Raw genomic sequence first — 24,446 nt, 5'->3', positions numbered from 1 at the left:
CATCACTATGGACTTCGTGGTCGGGCTACCACAGTCATTTTCGAAGAATGATGCAATATGGGTTATAGTAGATTGATTGATGAAGTCGGCGCATTTTCTGTCAATCAAAATCATGTACTCCCTTGATAAGTTTGCCACTTTATACATCAAGGAAATTATTTGTCTGCATGGTATCCCAGTTTTAATCGTTTCTGACCGAGACCTCCATTTCGTGTCTCACTTCTGGAACAAATTGCAAGAAGCTTTGGGAACCACACTGAAGTTTAGCACTGCTTATCACCCATAAACTGATGGGCAATCCGAAAGAACAATCCAAACGTTGGAAGACATGTTACATGTATGCATATTGGAAGGTAACTAGGATGAACACCTACCTTTAGTGGAATTCACCTATAACAACAGCTACCATGCAAGCATTAGAATGGCACTGTACGAAGCTCTATATGGAAAGAGATGTCGATCACCTCTGTGTTGGATGGAAGTCAGGGACAGGAAACTGTTAGGCCCTGAGATCGTGCAAGTCACAAGTGAGAAAATCCGACTCATTCAACAACGAATTTGCACTGCTCAAAGCCACCAGAAAAGTTATGTAGATACATAGAGACGGGACTTGGAATTTCAAATAAAGGATCATGTGTTCCTTAAGATCTCACCAACAAGAGGAGTTATCCGATTTGGAAAGTGAGAAAAGTTAAACCTACGTTACATCGGGCCATTTGAGATATTGGAAATGATTGGTCCTGTAACATATCGCCTTACACTACCACCCGAACTGTCCAATGTCCACAATGCGTTTCACGTTTCAATGCTTCGACGGTATCTTCGAGATCCAGAACATATTGTTGGTTATGAGAACCTGGAAGTTCAAGAGGATCTTTCTTATGAAGAGCAACCAGTGTAGATTCTCGATCATCGTAATCCAGTTCTCCGAAACAAGACCATACTATTGGTAAAAGTCTTATGGCGAAATCATCGTATCGAAAAAGCTACATGGGAAACGGAAAGTCAAATGCAAACCTAATACCCACACTTCTTCAAAAATTAAGGTACGTAAAATTTGGGGACAAACTTCTCTTTAGGAGGGGAGAAATGTGACACCCTAAATATTTAATTAATACCACAACCAATCACAATAATAATAATAATAAGAATAATAAAAATGAAAAGAATAAAATAAATAAACTATATGTGCTATGTAAATTAATTTGCCATTGTAGTTATTAATATATGAAATAATACATCTAATTATAAGGATGTAAATTAATTTAGCATTAGTTTTATCAAAAAAATCGAATGAATGGATTTACTTGAGCAAGATCACAGTAATTAATTAAAACGATTTGAGGGAAAGATAATTGGGCCACTTGTGCTATCTAGTAGCTTAGGAAGGCTGAGTCATCAAACTAAGGCATCATTATTAGATGAGTCATCACCAGAGCCTTGTGTATATAAGGGGGGCGACCTGTACGAATCAAGAAAGGAATGAAAAGAAGAAAATAAGAAAAGAGCAAAAGAATAGCCTCAAAAACAGGCAAAAATATGAGGGAAATAGTAAGAATTAATATAGAGGCGAGTTATATTATATCTTGAGTCACCATAATATATTTTACGCATATTCTGACTTTCCATAATTTATTTTATACAAGTTATATTTTATGAGTCATATTAATACAAGTTATATTTTATAAATTATATTAATATTTCAGTTATGTGGATTAATCTCTGAACTCTATTTGTTTAAAATGAAACCCATGGATATGTTTGTTTAAATTTTAAAGAATATTTGACTATAACCTTATAAACAATTATGTTTTGTAAGTACCACCACGGGAGTCCTTGGGGGACTTAAATAACCATTGGCCTCTGTTTGGCCACTTTGTGGTCTTCTGTTTGTCATGGATCCATTGACCTCTATTTGACTGTCACTTCTGTGACCTCTGTTCTGTTATGTACCGCGGTTATGGTTATTTATTTATATAATTTCTATATTTGAGTTTCTGCCACTTAAATGATTTATTTACCAAATTAAGTTATGTAAATGTTTTGGTTTAACTAACTATCAATGGTTATTTTGTATTCCTTATACTGTTGGCATAATATTTCTCACTCTACTGTGTGCTTATAGCTGTTATCCTTTCAGGTGATGAGATGTAAGGAAGACACATAACCTCGTGTAGTGGAACCTGCGCAATAAATTGATTCAGATCCGTTAAATTATTTTTATTTTCTTTTCTTTCTGTCATTTTTTCTGATGGTCGGTCGCTGCATAATAAAATAATAAAAGCCTATGGATGTATTTATATATATATATATATATAAAAAAATAGTAGAATGAAGTAATTTCCTATTTAATTAAATAAGTTAGTAAGTTGCGATTCTAACCCTAAGCCCTTGGGGTTGGGTCGTGACAAAGGATGACTTCTGCGGATGTCGAGGATACTGCTAGGTTAACAGCCGATGAGAAGCAAATTTGAACTGAAGCAAAACCGGGCAAAAAGTCGTTGGCTGGTCGTCTGGCCGGATGACCGGCCAGATGTCCACCCGGATGTCCGATCAATGTTGTGCTGGACTGTTTGAACTACTGTGCTGGGCTAATTTGGACTTTGTTTTTGGGCTATAATAATCACCTGATTAAGCATATATATTTACTCCAAAAGTATATTTAGAATAAGAATTTTGGTAAAAAATAATGGAATAAAATATAAGTTTCAATATATTTTTTTCCCCAAATAAGTCAAACAACGAATCAAAATAATCATCAAAATAAATAAGTCCAACAAAACTAATAAGAGGACTTACGTGTAAGTCCTAATATGTGGACTTATTGTCCAATAGGTCCTATAATAATTAATGACATTTGTCACTAAACACTATAAAAAAAATCACTAATTGTTAATTTTCAGCGACAAAACAAAAATTTTGTTACAAAAAATGTAATTAATTATAAGTTTTAGTGATAGTTTAAAAAAATCGTCACAAAAAAGTGTCACTAATTCACAACTTTTAGCGACAATTTAAAAAATTCGTCATAGAAAAACGTTACTAATTATAAGTTATAGCGACAATTTATAAAAATTATAACAAAAAAAGTCACTAATTGTTAATTTTTAGCGACATGTAAAAAATTGTCACAAAAAAATTATTTTTAGCGATAATTTTACCAAGACTTATTTTCAATAAGACTTGGTGAGAATTAAGTCTAATTATTAGACCTATTGGTAGTTTACCCAACTAATAATATTTCATTAGTTGAGGACTTAAAATAAAAGATTGTTTTGGATAATACATTATTAAATTTTTTACGAAAAAATATATAAAAAAATAAAAAGATAATATAACTAAAAAAAGATTAAAAAAAATAAAAAAATGTGCTAATATCCAACTTTCCAAACAACCTCTAATTCACCTTCGGGTGAGAGAATAATTTCCTTCTTCACGTATACACACACCTCCTCCTACCTATAAGTATTTTCAATTTTTCTTCAAATCTTTAATTAAATTGAAATTTAATAAAATATTTAGTGAAAATGAATTAATCATTTTACCAAACTTATATCAAATTAATAAAGAAACAAAGGTAGCGTTTGGTAGAATTTTCTAAATATGATTTGAGAATAGAGTTGTATTTTGAGTTTGTGAGTTTTGGAATTATAATTTGAGTGTGAAAAATTTGTTTTGAATTGAGTTTGAAATGAATGATGTGACATATGATATTTAATTCAAAAATTTACAACTCATAACCAAACACATTACCCAAAATCCTACTCAAAGCTCATAAAAAAAATTTAAAAATTATGGAAATATTTTTTATTTAAAATATAAAAATAACAGGTATAAAAAAAAAACCCGAACACTGTTCCGATCAATCGGCCAGACATCTAGGTTAGCCAAATTTTCCCGCCTAGAAAGGAGTTTTCAAAAGTGGGTGTGGAATTATAATTTAAAAACTCAAAACAAATATCACACTGATATCAATGAGTGGAAATGTGTTTAGAGAGCTTCTCCAAACACAGCCTACATATTTTTCAAGTGATTTTATAAAGGGGGTATAACTGAAAGGTTATAGGGTCTAAGTGAAAAATTATATAATAATGAGTGTTGTTATTAATATTTCATCAATTATTTTGGACCACTTATTTTTTTTTGACTCCCACTAATAAATTCTAAAATTTTCTTTTCTCCTCTTAAATAATATCAAAATTATTTTTTAAAAAACATTACACCCATTTCAATACACGCTCCCACACCCAAAAAAAACCTATCTCCCAAAACCTACGATGGTGGAACCTTTCAAAAATCGGTGAAAAAAAATTTGTTTACCACTTGTGAACACTTGTCACGGTGATTAAGAAGATTTTTTTTTGCTTGATCACAACTTTTTGTCATTCTACTTGAATTTTTTTTTTGTCTATTACCTCTTTTCGCATACACAACACAATCCACTTTCATACTTCTTTGATTAGTTTTTTGTCACTCATCCATGACCTCACTGTATTTGTAAGTACTGTTTTTTCCTTGGAGTATTTTCTAACGTTGTCAATTTAAAGTTATATACTTCTATTAGATGATTACTACTTCATCTCAATATATTTGTTCATGACCTTACAGCGAGAAAATAATGTTCGGTTATCTGTTCCTGAACAAATAAACAATATTTGGCCCTATGTTTTTTAATTTTAGTCATATGTTTGGGAGTTCAGATTTAAAAAAAAAATGACAAACAATTGTTATTATTTTTGTCATGTTTTTTAAGAAACTTACTTTTACAAGATCAATATCTTCTTAGCTAATAACACCATCAAAGTTATGAACTTCCACTATGAGCTTATATTGTTGCATTCCTCTCGTCTCATAGAGTTGTAATTGTCGAAAAAACTTTTATTCATTGTCATTGTCGAAGAAGTGTATGTAATCGAATGGTTGCTATTGGAATATTGCCATCAAAGGGTTTCAAGGTTTTAAGGGTAGGTAGGTTTTGAAAGTGAGATTTGAGAAAGATAGATGAGTGGTGATGGAGGTGATCACTTTCATAAACTCTATCTCATGATGTAGTAGGTGTGTGGACTTAATTGTGAGATGGAATGTTCCAAAATTATTGATATTCTTTTGAGTAATTTCATTTGAGGTTATTATTGTAATAAAAAAAACAAAAACAAAAAAATAGAGGATCTAAAATAATTGATAGAGTGTTAATAGCAGCACTCATAATAATTCCAGAATATCACATGGCAGGCTCCCTCACCAATCACCATTTATTATGTCTCTCATGTTCCTCAATCATCCAACACAAATAATTAATACTCCACTTTCTCCACCGATCATATTACCATGGAACACTACATGACCATATTTTAAAACTATCGAATAATCATTCATGCAATCTTTCATGTTTGTGTAAAAAAAAATTTGTTTACACCGTAATGTAATTCTTTCTTTAACAAATGATTCAATATTTTTATTTTTATTATAAATGACTGGTCAAGACGGGTTGAGTTAAAACTCCTTACTCCAAGTCTAGTTTAAATATTAGGCTTTATTTGTCATAATTTTAAAAAGTTAAAAAGTCAAAAAGTCACTTTTCTATTTAAAGCCTTGTTTGGGGTGTACTAATAAGTACACATTTTTTTATCTTTTTATCTTTTTTTCATCACATCATCTCTCTACTTTTCTGCACATCGTTTCGTAAAAAGTTAAAAAGTATACTTATTTAGATCATCCCAAATCACCCCTAAGTCACATCATCTTATTTAAGTCACATCACTTCAAACACAACCCATATTTTATAAAAGTGCACTTATTTAGATCATCACAAACCATTCCTAAATAAACAAAAAAATTCAATTTAGTCCGATTTTATAGATTAAATATTTTTTTTTAAATCCTAACAATATTGGACTGTATTGGAAAGATTGAATGGGCCATCAGGCCCATGTTTACCCTATTTAACCTGAGCCCAAGCCCAAGTCATATACTGTACATTATGCCCGCGTAAAATTGGGTCCTATCTCGAGTTCGAAACCAACCCCAACTTGACCTGTTGACTGGTCTTTTAGTAGCTCAACTCGGGGCGTTTCGACAACGCAGCAAAAAGTCAATTTTTTGACTTTTTGACTTTTTTTTGTCATATCAATTCTCTACTTTTTTACACAAAAAAATCAAAAAAATTATTAAAAAACTAGAATGTTAACTTTTTATTGTCTTTCCAAAACACCCCTCATTAGTTCAACAAAAAAACAAAAGAAGATATGAATCTAGATCTGATGGGCTAAGCTGGCAAACTAATCCGTAAGCCTGTCTAAGCTAAGTCGTAGGACTTAAGCATAAGATTTTAGTCAGCAAAATGGCCCAATTCGAGTGATCCTTAAATACAATAAATTTTATATCTTTTAATTGATAATATGTGAAATAAAATTTTAAAAATAAAGTATTTTCATGATCTTATTTATCACTCAAATTAAATTTTACATAATATAATTTTGCTTATTACTCAAATTTAGCTTGCTTATCACACATAATAAGATAAAAATATAATCTAGTTACCACTAAAATTAGAGTCTACTTGTAATATGTAATTCCTTTTATTAAATTAATCTCTTTTTTCACATGATACATAAAAAATGTTGTTGGTGCACCATAACTAGACCCATAATAATATATGACTAAGATAAATTTTATGTAACAAGTATTTTTTAAAGTTCTTTTTTAATTGGATATTCTCCAAGTTAAGCATATAATGAAAGTTTTATTTGACAAGATATTTAAAAAAACAAATATTAATATAATTATATTACAATCGTAAAACTTGTTGCATTTTTGTCAAAATAAAAAAAATAAAAAAAAATTATAAAAAAAGACAACAATGTGTATCCATAGTAACCCCACGTTCATTTACCTCTTTAACCATGCAAACGCATAACAAATAGATATTGTACCCGATTGGTAATTTACATTTTTTTGTGATTTTTTTTTTAAAAAAACAAAATAATAAAATATTTTAAATGTTTTTTTAATGAAATAAATAATTAAGAGAAAAAATACTTAATTAACGACCCTATTTGAAAATAGGCTATTTTAATTGACTATTTCAGTCTAGTTAAAAAAAATAAGTTGTGTTTGTAATTGATTTGATAGTTGTAAGATATAATTTTTTTTTTGTTAATTGATTTGATGATTGTAAGAGAAAAAATAAATAATTATAAATTACCTGTAACATTTTATCTATTTTTTATTTATTAATTATTTTAGTTAAATAATCTCAAACCAAACAAAGTCAATATAATATTTTAGTTTTTTTTTTAAATCTTAACTTAATCGCCAAAGGAGCCTATAACCAAATTGACACCGATATTATTAGTACCAAATAAAAGAGAGTACTAAAGATAAATGTATGTGGTCACCGTGCAGACTTTTTATTTTACAACAATGCTAGAAACTCCCGGGCACCCCCCAGTGCCACATGGCACACTGCCAGTGGTTGAAATCCAAAAAAAAAAAAAAATTCAGCCAATCAAAGACGACCCCAGTGACCCCCACTGGGGGTCTTAGGCATTTTTCTTTATTTTATTATTATTTTTTATTTGATTGGGACACAATGGAGAGTCATGATGAATGTGCATGGACATGGAGAAGGTATTAGTTGGTCTTAGGTATCTTTAGGTGTTATTTTAATAATATTGTGATTGATAAGAGAAGTGAGATTTATAAATTGGGTATTTTTAGGTGATGCTTTAATGATATTGTAATTAATAAAAGAAGTGAGATTTATAAATTCGATATCCTTAGGTGGTGCTTTAATGATATTGTGATTGATAAAACAAGTGAGATTTATAAATTTGTATTGGGTGATTGAAGAATATGAAAAAATATGATAAATTGTGATTGATTTAAGATATAGTCACATTGCCTCTCAGGACCAATCAATAATTTTAATACACTTTATTAAATTATTTAGAGTTATAATTTACTTTTAATACACCTTATTTTTCTCTCAAATTATCTTTCAAGGTACACTCAAATAATAAACAAATCCAAGATTCAAAATTACACCATTTTGAAAAATCCTTTCAAAAATCATTAAACAGATTTCTCCTCATAGCTATTCCTTTTGTTCACATATAGATTTCTCAGTATCAATTAAACCCATCACTATTAATTGTACATAATTTAATATTTATTGCTCTCTGTCTGTTTCAATTGTGATTTTTCTAAGAAAAAATAAAAATTACTGTATATTCAGTATATATAAAATCCTATAAAGTGTTCATTGATATTTTGAGGGTAGTCTCAAGATTAAGCAATTGATAAAGAGTATATCCAAATTAGCCATATTTCGTGATATTAATTATCTTAGTTGTGTGAATCTATTCGATGATTGTCTAGATGAAGATAAAATGATAGAAAAGAATAGACTTAAAATGATTTCTTGATGATTAAATCCACAGTTTTGTGTATTTTCTTGATGATTAGGGTAGTTTATAATTGAAAAATACAAGAATTAATCATTATATTTTAATATTTATGTAAATACATATCTCCTATAATAAAATAATGGAAAAATACATCCAAGTTCAACCAACCATACAAGAAAAGAAAGCAACCCAACTCAGCCACTTTGGACAGATGCCAACAGTGGACACAGGGCACACAACAGAACAACAAAACAGAAGGAAAAAGGAGAAGAATGGCAAAAGCAACATGAAACAAGGAAAACAATCAAATGACGCAACCCAGATTTCAAAGATTCAATGAGATCGGGTTACATGAGAGCAAGTCAAAAATTGAAGCCATATTTAATCCCAGGCCAGCCCCCATAGCCACGAGCCCCCCCCCCCCCCCACCCCCTCTCTCTTTCTCGATCTCCATGGCCAGCAACCATTTCGATCTTTTCTCTTCTTTTCTTTGCCGTCGATGTACCGGAGGGAGTTCGTCGGTCATCCTTGTTGCCGTTCGTCGATTTTCCCCCTGGTTTCAACCTGGATCTGAAATGGAGGAAGATGGGACCGCAGGGACCGCCGCAGAGGATCCGGATTCAATTTGGAGCAACAAATTAGGATACTCCAATAATTTCGAGCAACAAATTAGGATACTCCGCTGATCACTCTCCCTCCATATTGCACCACTTCATTCATTCATATATAGGTTCGTTGCCTTTTGGTGACACCACTACTACCTTTTACCTAATTCTCTTTCAGAACACACGATTACACAGTCTCTCTCTCTCTCAAAGATGAATAAGGTTTTTGCCGCCTTCTGGTACTCCGGCATTCTCCCCCTCCTCTCCTGCACCACCACCACCACCACCACCACCACCACCACCACCACCTTCGAAAACCATGAGAGCCTCTCACGGCCTCAATCCGCCAAGAAAGCAGGGACGAAAGCGAAACAGAACAGTAAACAGAACAGAGAGAAAGACCTAGAAAAGAAAGACGGGAAGAAGAAATGTTTCCCTCAGTGGAGGAAGAGCAAGAAAGAAAAGGATCAGCAGCCAATGTCCCCGTATTTGGCGTTGAGGCTGTTGGAGGAAGGGCCGTTGAAAAAGTAAATTCAATTTTCTCTATATTTCTCTCTCCCTCCTTCTTCTTCTTCTCTCTCTCTAATTTGTCTCATTGAATTTCTACAGGAAAAAAGAGGATCTATTGGAACCGAAGACATCTATGGAGACATGTATAGAGGCCAGGCTCAGGGCAGAGCGCACTGCAGTAGACAGAGCAACTAAACTCAGTAGGCTGAACACGGCAGTGGATGAGACTACAAAAGTTGTTCAAGAATTAAAAACTGAATTTTCTGGAAGAAAATCATCACGGAATCTGCAAGTTTCAAGTTCTAAAACTGAAATTAGTACAAGTCCATACAAAACTAGAGGCAAACATACTGAACCAATACCTCAGTCAAGCACTGAGAACAGAGACAATGTTCAAGATTCTGGTGTCTTTGTAACTGAAAAAGGTGAATGTGCAAGTAGTCTTCTTACAGAAGAGCCACAGCAAGAGGTGCTGGAGATGGACCGTCTGGAAGCAGAGCTCGAGTCTGAACTGCAAAAGCTTCTTGGGTGCTCCACAGAAGCTTCTGGATTTGAAGGAAAAATACCAGACATTTGTGAGGTGTGCTTTGTCCTTATTTTTGTTTTTACTAGCATTGACTCATCATTTATATCTTTATACTCATCCTTGAGATACAAGATTCTTTTGTTTCTATGGCTCTTTGATTATTTACTGCACTAGGAAAGTACTTCTAGCAAATGAATTTGCTTCTAAACAACTGTGCTTCTCAGTTTAATACAGACATACATGTTCAAGATTCTGGTGTCTTTGTAACTGAAGAAGGTGAATGTGCAAGTAGTGTTCTTACAGAAGAGCCACAGCAAGAGGTGCTGGAGATGGACCGTCTGGAAGCAGAGCTCGAGTCTGAACTGCAAAAGCTTCCTCGGTGCTCCACAGAGCTTCTGGATAAGACGGAAAAATATCAGACATTTGTGAGGTGTGCTTTGTCCTTATTTTTGTTTTTACTAGCATTGACTCATCATTTATATCTTTATACTCATCCTTGAGATACAAGATTCTTTTGTTTCTATGGCTCTTTGATTATTTACCGCACTAGGAAAGTACTTCTAGCAAATGAATTTGCTTCTAAACAACTGTGCTTCTCAGTTTAATACAGACATAATTTGTGTTGTGCAGAATGAAGATGCTTCGTTCGAAGGATTTTACAAACCAGATGGCCAGACTTCTGATTCTTGTCAATTGAGTGAGGTGTTGCCATCTGAACTGGATCAGAAACTGTCCATTTGCTCATCGAACAGCAAGAGAGCCAGATTGTAGGGCTAGAGTCTGAACTGCATTGGGCCCAATCTAAACTCCATGAGAAAGAAGCTGAACTCCAAGCATTGAAGGACTGCGTTAAGCGCCTTACTGAATTTTCACTAGCAACTTTAATTTATTTATTTTTTTAAATTTCTTCGTGCTTAAATTTTTTCTCTGTACAGCTGCATGACTAGTTTGGATTAATTTTTGTTAAATCGAGTTAAAGATTCTTTCGTTTTTTCATGATGATCCCTGTTTGGCCTCAATTTTTTTGGATTTTTACTTTTCTTTTGTTTTTTTGGGACTTGAAAATTTTTAAAAATACTAAAGCAAACAAAACAAAACAAAAAAGGAATCAAAAACAAAAACAAAACGACGACAACGAAAACAACAACAAAAAACAATCAGAAAAAAAGTTCGTATGAAATGGGCACAATTTTAGATTTCGTTGTTTAACATTGCTGCCACTCTTTGCACTTAAAAGAGTAGAGGTAAGTGGACAGATAATTTTTCACTGGGATACAAAGATGTGAGATAAATGGCAGGTCCTACATATATAGTGAATTTCACAAGTCGGACTCACTTTTTGTCTCTATTCTGTAATCCATTTTTGTAAAAACCATCTTTATTTTACAAATGAAGAAAGTGAAGCCCAGAAGGAAGAAGAGAAGATTATTGATCATGGGGATTATGATAACAAGATGGGACCTGAGTCAAAGAGATCAGTGGTTGGGATGAAAAGATCAATGGACTTTGAACCATACAGTTGTGACATGAAATGAAATGATAATCATTTTATATCTACCAAAAGCAAAGTGGGGAAAGGATAGTAAACTGGCAATCCTTGGATGCCCTGAGATTTCATTCTGGGTATACTTTTCATATGTGTGGGCCATCCATAACCATTAAATATTGTATCTATGTAATGCACATTGCCTGTTTCTCACTACAATACACTTGTCCCCCTCCCTAACTTCAGTTGTATGAACACATTTAGGAGCTGTTTCTTTCAGTTTATTAGTTGTAACTTTTAACTTCTAGTTTTAGTTTAATTAGAAATAATATGTTGCTTGTAATTTATGATGAAATAACTTGAGTTTATTTCAGTTTATTTGATGTCACATAAGTTCATATTAAAAAGTTGTTTAGGGCATGCTTCTCAACTTTCAGCTCTCGTAGGAAGTTGTTTTTATTTGAAAAATTTCTTTTATTTTTCTTGAATATTATTGAAAGTTATGATCTATACAATCTGTTAAGTTATTATAGTGTTTAGTGTTGCTTATAGCTTGTTTCATTGGTTTATTTTTATTTTTATGTTGTGAATCCATGTCAAGATTGTTTGATAATAATTCTGCTTATAGCTTATGAGTAACTTAAATAATTTTTTAAAATTCTGGCTCATGAGAACACCATGGGTCGCATTCGAAAAGGTTACGGTAGCGTTTGATAGAGTTTTCTAAATATGATTTGAGAATAGAGTTGTATTTTGAGTTTGTGAGTTTTGGAATTATGATTTAAATGTGAAAAATTTGTTTGGTGAATGAGATTTGAATTGAGTGAGAAATTTTTGATGTGACATATGATGTTTAATATAAAAACTTATAACTCATAACTAAACACACAACTCAAAATTCTATTCAAAATTCATAAAAAATTTTAAAAAATTTCAATTTTTTTTTTATTTAAAATATAAAAAATAACAGGTGGCAATTGTAAAAAAAAAAAAAAAAAATTACACTGTTTCGGTCAACTGGCCGGATGTCCAGTCGGACAACCGGTCGAACGTCTGATTAGCCCAAATTTTCCCGCCTTGGCCAGAGTTTTCAAAAGTGAGTGTGGAATTAATTTTTGAAAACTGTAAACAAATACCATGTGCAAACCAAAGGGTGGAAATATATTTTGAGAACACAACTAAACACAACCTACAATTTTCCTTTGTTTAACCTCCCTATTCCTTTGAGGCCTTTGCTTGATTTTTTGTCTTGGGAAAGAATTTTGATCAAGGCCATGTATGCATAGCTAGTTCTTTATTTTAGAAGTTAACTCCCTTGGCATCTTAATTTTCCTTGTTGTCTACATATATATTTCAGATTTTGTTTATTTATTTATTGTTTTTGGGGTGGTGCTTAGACTGAAGACTTTTGTAAGGTTTAGGAAGTTAGTTTGTGAATGTGGAAGACTATAACACTAGTGTTTGGAGATTGCTTGGTCATGTTGCGATTAAGATATTTGACTAAACTGTTTAAGAACAATAGCTAATATATTTTGAAGTTGGGGGTATTCATTAAAATATGCACAATACTTTGTCACATGAAACAAAATTGACGATTTAATTAAAAACAAGAAATAGATTTCTGTGAGGGTGATCCAAAAATAGTGTCTTTTGCAGATGCGGTTCTAATCTTGCATCACATTGTTAACAAGTGCTTTAATCCTTTCAGAAATCCAAAAGTAGTGTTAGCATTCTTGGCTCCTTGTATCAGTAGATAATGATAAGCTGATGCAAAATTGTCATCCTGATTAACAATGAATTGTGGGATTTAAGGGTTGGAAATCTGCCATGTAGTTTAATTAACACCCTTACTGCAGATTTTTGGGATAAATGGTATCTGACTAATATGCCTCATAATTTAGTGGGTGGCAGTACTGATCTTCAGTATAATGTGTTAGCATTCTTCTGTTGAAATAATTCCAGTCTTTTCTTTTTTTTTGTTTGAAACATCTCTACCCAAAGGATTCTAATTTCTAAGCATATTGAGATGTTTATGACTTTCTGTCCTGGGGTTCAAGATATAAATTGCTGCGTGACTGGAGGTGGTCTTGTTAGCCTTCCTTTTTTATGGCATCTTTGTACCCGAGACTTTATGTAAGGAAGCATGTTTCATGGTGATAGCTGCTTGGGATAAAGTACTGATGGCCTGTCACCGGATCAGCAGGAAGTGAACTTTTCCATAGAAATGTAGATGTGCTAAGGGAAACTGTGAACAGTGAATCAACATATACTGTCTTCCTTATCATTTCTCCTTCCGCCATGGTATTCTGTGTAGCCTAATCCAGCACTGACACTCTGTTATGTCATTCATGGATTATGACAATATTGTGAGCACACAGTCGATGAATGTATGGCTGAGGAAAGAATGCACATTCGCGGAGGTGATGCCCCATTTATTATTCTGATGGAGTTTATAGAAAGGAAGCAAAATTTATGTGAAAACAAAATTAAAAGATACGTGTTTTGAGTGAAGAACCAAGTGCTCAGAACTTGATCTCTTTTTTTTTTTTTGATCAACGCTCAGAACTTGATCTCTGGCTCTTTGTTCCTTATGTGGTTTTAATCTTAGTGGTAGTCTGGGGCAGCCAGATTTGGTTTGTTCAGCTGTCAATTCTTGTGGCTATTGTGGTAAATTTTTGTGCCCTCTGGTACCTGTTAAAGTCAGTATGACCATTCCTCTTGTTATGATAAACACACTTTTTTAGTACCTATGATTGATTGTGCATTTTGTTTCCATGTGAACATCTAAAATCTTTTCACAGCATACTAAAGGAAATACAAGCCTAGACTGACACAATATCGTTTAGTAAACTGCTAAAACATTTTTAACTGAAGTATTCTTTATAAAATCATGAACATTAAACATTATCTGGTCTGTTCTAAATGGACATGGTATATTGTATGCTTTCTGTTGTTAAAATAACAACTCAAATCTTGCGATTAAATTAAGTACTATTTTTGATTGGAGCATAATTTATCAATTTGCACCAAAATAAGACTAGGTGTGTTTTACTTCTTGGTGTTCTTAATAGGGTGTGGTCTTTTTCCTTCCAAATTAACGATGTATGCTCTTATGATTAATACATGTTGTACAGATCATTGGTCTCTTGGCCATAGCCCAGTTTCAGGAGGAGAAGGGATTTGCATTGGTGGTCAGAGATTGAGAGTCATTTGTGCCCCAGTAATATTTATTTACATGATTGCTTCTTTTGAAAAGCATAGTTTTAAACTTTCTTCTATAGCTGCACCTGATATGTGTACCAAATTCCATGTATCTGGCTATCATGTTAAGCTAAGCAAGCCTGATATTAACACAAATTAGATGTTGGAATTGAGTTTTGAGCAAACGCAGATTAGCCTAAACTCCAATTAAGCTCATAGCCTGATACTTGGGTATTTTGTGTGGGCATTTGTCTAGCTTGGGCCAATTAACAATCCTTGACCAGAAAGATGCTCTGATAATGTTAGTTAGTCCAAATTTCATGTCAGCTTTCCATAATATGTGGATTAATAAGTCGCAAGTTCTTAACAAAATGCGTAAGGGATTTTGGTCATTTTCAGTTTGATCATAGTTGTATGTTCGATAACTTTTTGTCATCTTATTCCCTTATGTTTCTTGGGATATCTGTAATTTAACTTTCGGATGCACTATTGTTCTTCATTTTGAGACAACGTGCTGCATCATGTTAACTTTAGAAAATTTTCCTTATTCAGAGGCATACAGATGGCCACATGGCGTTACTTCATGTCAATACTTACTCGTTGATTGTAAGTGATCATTGTGTGGGTAAGATTTTCATTTTATACAAATAAAAAGTTTGTGCAAGAAATCAATTGGTACTTCTTACCTACAGCTTTACTAAGATGAGCTATTTAATTGTTAATTTTTTGGTTTATCAGTTCTGTTGATTGATACATGAAAATTTGATGAATGGGATACATGAAACTCTCACTCTTGCTTAAGGCAAAATTTGATGAATGGGCTTCGCGCCTCGATGATTTTACTTCTATTATATTAGTATTATTGTTAATCTTATGAATTTATTTTAACAACGTCATCTAAGCACTATACAGTGTTGGATTTACGTTGTATTGTATTATCATTTAACTTTTTAATTTTTCTTTTGGATATATATATATATATATATATTTTGAATCTAAATATTGACTGGTCTTGTGATTTGTCACCTAGAAGGTACTTTTTAACACATCTATGGATTTTTTTTTGCTCCCAATCAAGTAAGTGCAGTTTTGAATATTACTTCTGGTGCATACATGCATGTTAGTGTAATTGACATCTGATTCTTCTGCCCTATGGAATGGCAGTAAAAGCCAATTATTGTTTACATAGGGCCTGTAAATTTATTTCATTGAGCTTTGTAAACTATGTTATCCAAGTAAGAGAGTGTGTTTTCAAACAATAAGCACTAGTTTCAAATTGAATTATTATAGTGGTAAATATGTAAAATATCCATTTTCGTTAATGACATTAGTTTCAAATTGAATTATTATAGTTCAAGGTGGTAGAGTGTAGCAATTTTTCCATGGCTTTTAGGTTGATTATAACTCTGCGGACATACCACAAACTACAGTGATACCATATAAATTATATTAAGATGATTATTCTAGTGCTATGCTGTACAGATTTAAATTTGTGCTATGAAGAGTCTTGTCTTGGTTATAATTGGATGCCACTCTACTTGCACAAGTGAACAAGTTAATCTTCTGGAAAGTAAACATCCCATCACGGGCTGGAATCATTAGAAGCTCTTAGTTTCAACCATCACAACCTTCATTACTCGTGCCATGAAAATGTACACAATGACTTACTGCAACATCAAGAGGTTTTTTAGAATGGTTGCATAGCGATAATGCATTTTACTTGCTTTTTCAGTGACTCTGCATTCATTTGGAAGTGTTTGGAATTGATTTATAGTTGGTCATTGGCATTCTCCTGGACATGAAGATTGTTACCATCAAGATGTTTGGTAAAAAAAGTTGATGTTGGTGATTCCTAATATATTCACAGAGAGCGAGAGATTATTTCTTTCTCCAGATTGCAAGGTATGTACATTTTATTGAGGATTATTTTGATAGCATGAAAAACAAATATTTATGTTTCGTGTAAATATCTGCTAAGTAAAACCACTACTAACCACTACTAGTTGACATTGGTAGGAAAGAAGGAAAAAGGTGAAGGAAAAGATTTGAAGAGTTCCCTCTTGGCCCACCATTTCCTTTCCACCCAAGCCAAGATGGAAGCCAAGCAATCCCACTTTGGCTCTGTCTGGGGTACTTGAAAGAGAAGAGGGTGATGTTGAGGAAGTTGATGAATTTTCAAGGTTACAGACAGAGCTCATTCGGATTAAAGGATTTGATGAGAAAAGAAAGAAAATGGAGAGAAAGATGTGCAATTTTTTAGGGCTTATATTGGTAATAATAGTTTATTTTTGAATTTTTTATGTTCATGTAGTATTTTAATATCCTTTTACACCTACTTCATGCACTGTAAATCTTGCATTATCAGAAAAAAGTGTAGTGAAAAATTTAATGGAGGTATTTAGAAGCTTCTAGAACTATTTATGTAATTATGTACAAATATTCAACACTCTCTCAATTATTTTGGAATGTTTTGGATTGTTCCACTATTCTTCAATTTTTTGCCTCTTCTCCTTGGTAGACAGTTCTGTCTAAACAAGGGAGTGTTGGAAAAATGGTTTAATATAGGTATATTTTTTAGTCCAATTTTGAGTGGGCCCCAAACGTCTTTTGGGGTGGGTCCAAAGAGGTGAAGTGTTTGGGGGTGGGTCCGAAGAAGTGAAGTGTTCCTTGCCGCGTGGCAAGTCACACAGTGATGACGGAACGTCAAAACCATTTTTGAGTGAATGTGATGTTGACGTCGTTTTCGGGTCTAACATTATTTTTTAGATAAAATTCATTTGAATTTTTTCAATAAAAATTATTATGGGATTTTAATTTATATCTAAATTCAATTTTTGGGTTTCTGGTTTCCTAAAGTTTGTACTTCTTCATTTATTAATTAAACTATTCAAATAGTTTAATATATAATTTCCAAACAGTTTTTTGATACTTTTCCACCTTTAGCATTTTTGATTAAACTATTCAAATAGTTTAATAATAATTTATACCCCAACAGTTCCTTATGACTGTTCCACCAACGGTACAATTTTCAAACAATTTGAAAAAATGTTCCAAGATGCAACGGTCAGATTCGGTTTTATAACTGCAATGAATCTGCTTGAAATTTCAGAAAGTATCTGTTGACACTTGTTGCACCTGTTCAGTCTAACAGCACCTGTTCGGGGCTGTGTAATTTTTCCTATAAATACAGCCATGATTCCAGCAATCTAAAGATCGAAAAACCAGTCTGCAAAATCCCATCTTTGCTGTCCAGTTTTTATTTTGTGCATTATTCTTCATTTTAGTTTTAGAATAAATATTCAGAAAGTTAGAACACAGGTTTGGTTTGCCGAACAATTTGTTTTGGAGTGCTACTACAAATTGGTTAAGATTATTGTATCCTGGGAGATAGACGCCACTCAACCGTAAGTACCGTAGCGAGGCGAATCTGTCTTAAGGACAGAGTGTCACACACTCGACTTGGTCTTTGAATTATTTATTCGGTTCTACAAAATAAATACTGTAAGTTTTATTTTATTTTGTTTGAATTGTTGCATTTATTTTATTTACACATAAGATTGTTCCAACAATCTTAAGAGAGATTCGAATTTATTCTGTTTACAGAATTTTTTCGTTTGTTTCCTTTTCTCTTTCTTCTTTTAAGCAAATTATTTTCTGTGGATTTACAAAATAATATTCTGGTTGGAAAAACAAATAGTGATTATATGCTATTTGACAGATAGTAGTAATATACTGTCTATTTTCTTTGACAACTAGTAGTAGGTTAGCCAAATTTTCCCGCCTAGAAAGGAGTTTTCAAAAGTGGGTGTGGAATTATAATTTAAAAACTCAAAACAAATATCACACTGATATCAATGAGTGGAAATGTGTTTAGAGAGCTTCTCCAAACACAGCCTACATATTTTTCAAGTGATTTTATAAAGGGGGTATAACTAAAAGGTTATAGGGTCTAAGTGAAAAATTATATAATAATGAGTGTTGTTATTAATATTTCATCAATTATTTTGGACCACTTATTTTTTTTTGACTCCCACTAATAAATTCTAAAATTTTCTTTTCTCCTCTTAAATAATATCAAAATTATTTTTTTTAAAACATTACACCCATTTAAATACACGCTAAAACATTACACCCATTTAAATACACGCTCCCACACCCAAAAAAAACCTATCTCCCAAAACCTACGATGGTGGAACCTTTCAAAAATCAGTGAAAAAAATTTGTTTACCACTTGTGAACACTTGTCACAGTGATTAAGAAGTTTTTTTTTTTGCTTGATCACAACTTTTTGTCATTCTACTTGAATTTTTTTTTTTTTTTTTGTCTATTACCTCTTTTCATATACACAACACAATCCACTTTCATACTTCTTTGATTAGTTTTCTGTCACTCATCCATGACCTCACTGTATTTGTAAGTACTGTTCTTTTCCTTGGAGTATTTTCTAACGTTGTCAATTTAAAGTTATATACTTCTATTAGATGATTACTACTTCATCTCAATACATTTGTTCATGACCTTACAGCGAGAAAATAATGTTCGATTATCTGTTCCTGAACAAATAAACAATATTTGGCCCTATGTTTTTTAATTTTAGTCATATGTTTGGGAGTTCAGATTTAAAAAAATGACAAACATTTGTTATTATTTTTGTCATGTTTTTTAAGAAACTTACTTTTACAAGATCAATATCCTCTTAGCTAATAACACCATCAAAGTTATGAACTTCCACTATGAGCTTATATTGTTGCATTCCTCTCGTCTTATAGAGTTGTAATTGTCGAAAAAACTTCTATTCATTGTCATTGTCGAAGAAGTGTATGTAATCGAATGGTTGCTACTGGAATATTGCCATCAAAGGGTTTCAAGGTTTTAAGGGTAGGTAGGTTTTGAAAGTGAGATTTGAGAAAGATAGATGAGTGGTGATGGAGGTGATCACTTTCATAAACTCTATCTCATGATGTAGTAGGTGTGTGGACTTAATTGTGAGATGGAATGTTCCAAAATTATTGATATCCTTTTGAGTAATTTCATTTGAGGTTATTATTGTAATAAAAAAAATAAAAACAAAAAAATAGAGGATCTAAAATAATTGATAGAGTGTTAATAGCAGCACTCATAATAATTCCAGAATATCACATGGCATGCTCCCTCACCAATCACCATTTATTATGTCTCTCATGTTCCTTAATCACCCAACACAAATAATTAATACTCCACTTTCTCTACCGATCATATTACCATGGAGCACTACATGACCATATTTTAAAACTACCGAATAATCATTCATGCAATCTTTCATGTTTGTGTAAAAAAAAATTTGTTTACACCAAAATGTAATTCTTCCTTTAACAAATGATTCAATATTTTTATTTTTATTATAAATGACTGGTCAAGACGGGTTGAGTTAAAACTCCTTACTCCAAGTCTAGTTTAAATATTAGGCTTTATTTGTCATAATTTTAAAAAGTTAAAAAGTCAAAAAGTCACTTTCCTATTTAAAGCCTTATTTGGGGTGTACTAATAAGTACACACTTTTTATCTTTTCATCTTTTTTTCATCACATCATCTCTCTACTTTTCTGCACATCTTTTCGTAAAAAGTTAAAAAGTACACTTATTTAGATCATCCCAAATCACCCCTAAGTCACATCATCTTATTTAAGTCACATCACTTCAAACACAACCCATATTTTATAAAAGTGCACTTATTTAGATTATCACAAACCATTCCTAAATAAACAAAAAAATTCAATTTAGTCCGATTTTATAGATTAAATATTTTTTTTAAATCCTAACAATATTGGACTGTATTGGAAAGATTGAATGGGCCATCAGGCCCATGTTCACCCTATTTAACCCGAGCCCAAGCCCAAGCCCAAGTCAAATACTGTACATTAAGCCCGCGTAAAATTGGGTCCTATCTCGAGTTCGAAACCAACCCCAACTTGACCTGTTGGTAGCTAATACATCTTTATTTGGCGACCAAATAATGTTTGGTAGGTAACGTGTGTACCATTGGCGACCAAAAAATTTTTAGTAGCTAATGTATACACCTTTGGCGACTAAATTGAGTTTAGTCGGCAAAATTAGTCGCCAAAGCTGTAATTTCTTGTAGTGTATGTTAGTATGAAGAAGGCATAGAACGAAATGAAATTACTCTTTCTCATGCTACTTCATCTGCATTGAACTATTGGCCAGAGTGAGGATTTTGCTGCTGGCACAGAATATTTTTTGAATATCCTGCCCTTGAAAACTAATACATGGAGATGTGGCCTGACTAAGGTCCATATTCTGCATCAATATATCAATTATTATCTGTTAATAGATGCAGTCAGAGTCTTTCATTTCTCTTCCTCGTTCATATGTGTAGTTCAATAGATGATCGAGATCGACATAGTTCAGTATTACAATATTGATCCTCATCCTTGCTTGGTTACACTGACTGATTCCTTTTTCTGTAATTTTCCATTTACTTGTGCTCTAAATTACATTTTCATCATCCACAGATCCTTGGGCCTGATAGTGGTTAGCAGCGAATTCCCTTGGCTGAAGTTATAACTTCTGCGGCTGTTAAGAAAACTTACAGGAAAGCCACTCTGTGTGTTCACCCTGACAAATTACAACAACGTGGTGCAAGTGTTCAGCAAAAGTATATATGTGAAAAGGTTTTTGATCTTCTGAAGGTATTTTACTGGCTTCGCTTTCTTTTACCAATTTGATCAATGACTATGTTCTAAAAAACTATGAAATAAAGCCTTTCTCCATGCTACATATAGGTGAAAGTGAGCATATAATAATCTCTCTCTCTCTCTCTCTCTCTCTCTCTAAAGCTTGATAAATGGATGTTTGTTCCCAAGTTACTACTACAAAAATGTTACTGTTGAGCTTGATATAGTTTTCTTGTATTGGCATTTTGGTACACCTCAATAGTATGTCTTAAACTTTGTACTATACATCTATGATTAAAATTATAGTTTATTTAACTACATGAATACGTTGGTAATTGAGATTATACTATAATTGTACTTACTACTTCTCCATACATGCTAGTTTTGTAAAAATGGAGGTCGTATCCAAGGAATGCGTTGATACGATAATTTACCTGATGAAATGTTATGCACATGAAGCCCAGTTTTGGCATCAAAATTTGAATAGTAAAAATGATTCGTTGGTTAATTAATCATTATTCACTTATTAACATCCGATTACCCCCCAAAAAAAATAAATAAATAAAATGGAACGAAAAGAGTACTAGCCAAGTTCAAGCTTCAGTTATGACAGTATGAGATGGACCTTTAATGTTACAGTAACTTTGTCCCTCTTTAACCCCCAATGTAATGGACTGATCTTTGCCATGAGCGTCATTTAAGTCAAATTACATCCAAACAAATTACTCAAGTTTGGTTTGAAGTAACTAACAGTTCTTGATAATCGTTGCAATACTTTTCTATTTATTGTTTTTGTTTTGTGTGTGTTTAGGAAGCTTGGAACGGATTCAACTCAGAGAAGTAGTAGATGACCATTGCAGCACATCATGTAATTTATACTTGTAGCTAGTAAATATCTCTACGTCTGTCAAATATTTTTAGTTCTTTCGTTAGGTCCCAAAGGTAAGCTCAAGCTTCGAGATTGCCAGGGAAGAAATGTTGGTGAAAGAAGAAGGTTTTTCTCTTTCGCTTCATCGTTGCAGACCCTTTAACAGATTAAAATAGAGGTCTGTTCTCTTTCATGCTATGATGATTTGCCAGGAAGACAGTGCGGTCGACAGTAATGAAGGGTTGGAATTGAAATCCCATTTCTGTTTATCATTTTTATTGCATTCCTGTTTCCAGTGTCCTTGAATTCAAGTACATGTACAATATAACACATCTGGTTTGGTGATTAATGGATAGAATTAAAATAGATAGAGCTATTGATTTATTTTAGCTAAAGACATGTTGCCTATGACCTAAACGTTAATGTTCACTTTAGTTTGAAATGTTCATTACAGTACATGTGCTCCGTTACTAATGTGTTGACAACTGCTCTATTGATTATAGGGGTGCAACTCGGGTGGGCTCAACCCGAGTAACCCGAGCCCAGCCCGAGTTTTTTTAGGGCTTGGGCAACTACATCTTGTAATCTGGACGGGCTTGGGCAGATTTTTGATGCCCGAATTGCAATTCGGGCCGGGCTTGGGCAAAACCAATGGCCAACCCGAGCAACCCGAGCCCGAATTGAATTTAATATATTATATAAATTATATAATATATATATAAATTAAGTAAAAGAGTTAGTCTTATTTTTTATTTTTTTTTTGGTTAGTCTTCTAGTAAAAGAGTTAGTCTTAATTTTTATTTTTTATTTTTTTTTGGTTAGTCTTCTACCATTAGATTAGCATCTTTTATGTCTACCCTTAGATCTACCTACAGGTTTCTGGACTCGGGCAATTCGGGCAATTTGGGCTAACCCGAGTTCAAAATACAAAGCTTGGGCCGGGCTTGGGCAGCAATGCTCGGATTCATGGTCGGGCTTGGGCGGGCTTGGGCACTGCCAAATACAATTCGGGTCGGGCTTGGGTAGACCCCCAACCAGACCGAACCCGCCCGAGTTGCACCCCTAATTGATTAACCCATTGGAGGGTTGAAAGAGAAGAGAAATTGGAAAGTTAAATTTGAAATTAAGCTTAAATTATTCCAAATTCAAATGAAATGTATTGCAAATGCAAATAAAATTATAATTCATGCGATCTCTGTACGTATCTCAAATGAACGAGTAAGTGAAATTCATCATCCATTCGACATTCTAATTAGATTTTGTATTACCAACCCAATCTCTCTCTCTCTCAAAAAGAAAAGTACAGGCAATTACGTAAACTAAAAAATAACCTCTGTTCTTTAACTTCATTTTTATCCAAACATTATTATTATTATTTTTTAAGTTATAAAACAGTTATATTAAAAATTATCTGAACAATCTATATAACAATGGAAGGCTTGGTTTCAATTCAATGGTTCAAAATGTATATGTGTCAACATATGGACTGTTAGATGGATTAAATCCAATGGCTAAAAATATCTTACTCTCATTTGTCTTATTTGAACATTTCAATGGTTGAGATCAATTAACATCAAGATCTGATGGTTCAAAATGTAAGTTCCAAAATTTCTCTCACACCTACTCCTCTCATCTCAAAATCTGTCTCTCTTCCAAATTTTACAATTTGAGCACAGGCCCTGTCTCTCTCTGTCTCTCTCTCTCTCTCTCTCTCTCCATTGGAGCCTATTCTTGTGCTCTTCTTCAATTCCTATCGGAGCCCAACTCTTGCCGGAGACCCAACCCCGAACCCCCTATTACTCTCTTCGTCTTCTCTTTTCCTCCCTCTCTCTCTCCGTCATCTCAATCTTCATCAATAGTGGCAACGACGACTGAATGGAGCCACTGCAAATGACGAATCTAAAGGAAGAATCTGGTATATTTTCAACAAGAGAGTAAACCAAAAGAATCTGGTATACTGTTCAGGTGAAGAATCTTCTTCTATATTTCCAGCAAGTATATTTTTTTTGGGTATTTCTATCTTTAAACCAAGTATATTTTTCTAAGTTTCTTCTGAATTTGGTAGTATTTTTTTGAGGTGTCTAATTCTCTTTCTTGAGTATTAATTTTTTTTGGTTGAAGCAAGTATATTTCCAGTAGGTTTGTTACTCTAATTCTTTTTCCAGCAGGTTT

At 33.0% G+C, this 24,446-nt stretch overlaps 1 protein-coding gene and 1 long non-coding RNA gene across 2 annotated transcripts; both read left to right on the top strand.

Moving 5' to 3' along the window:
• Positions 1 to 8,994: 8,994 nt before the first annotated feature.
• LOC114293238 (uncharacterized) lies at positions 8,995 to 11,045 on the top strand. The gene is made up of 4 exons (XM_082917394.1): positions 8,995 to 9,540; positions 9,623 to 10,103; positions 10,274 to 10,479; positions 10,680 to 11,045. The coding sequence occupies exons 1-4, from the start codon at positions 9,227 to 9,229 to the stop codon at positions 10,744 to 10,746; spliced, it is 1,068 nt and encodes a 355-aa protein (XP_082773520.1). The 5' UTR covers positions 8,995 to 9,226; the 3' UTR covers positions 10,747 to 11,045.
• A 4,207-nt stretch (positions 11,046 to 15,252) lies between these two features.
• On the top strand, positions 15,253 to 16,637 carry LOC145820840 (uncharacterized). The gene is made up of 2 exons (XR_014362866.1): positions 15,253 to 15,361; positions 16,469 to 16,637. It is a non-coding gene; the product is annotated as an uncharacterized LOC145820840 (long non-coding RNA).
• Positions 16,638 to 24,446: the final 7,809 nt, after the last annotated feature.

Source organism: Camellia sinensis, chromosome 3 (assembly GCF_055761805.1).
Source record: "Camellia sinensis isolate YWXY chromosome 3, ASM5576180v1, whole genome shotgun sequence".
NCBI lineage: Eukaryota > Viridiplantae > Streptophyta > Magnoliopsida > Ericales > Theaceae > Camellia > Camellia sinensis.
Note: the sequence above shows the minus strand (reverse complement) of the source record. Positions and strands in the feature narration are given on the sequence as shown.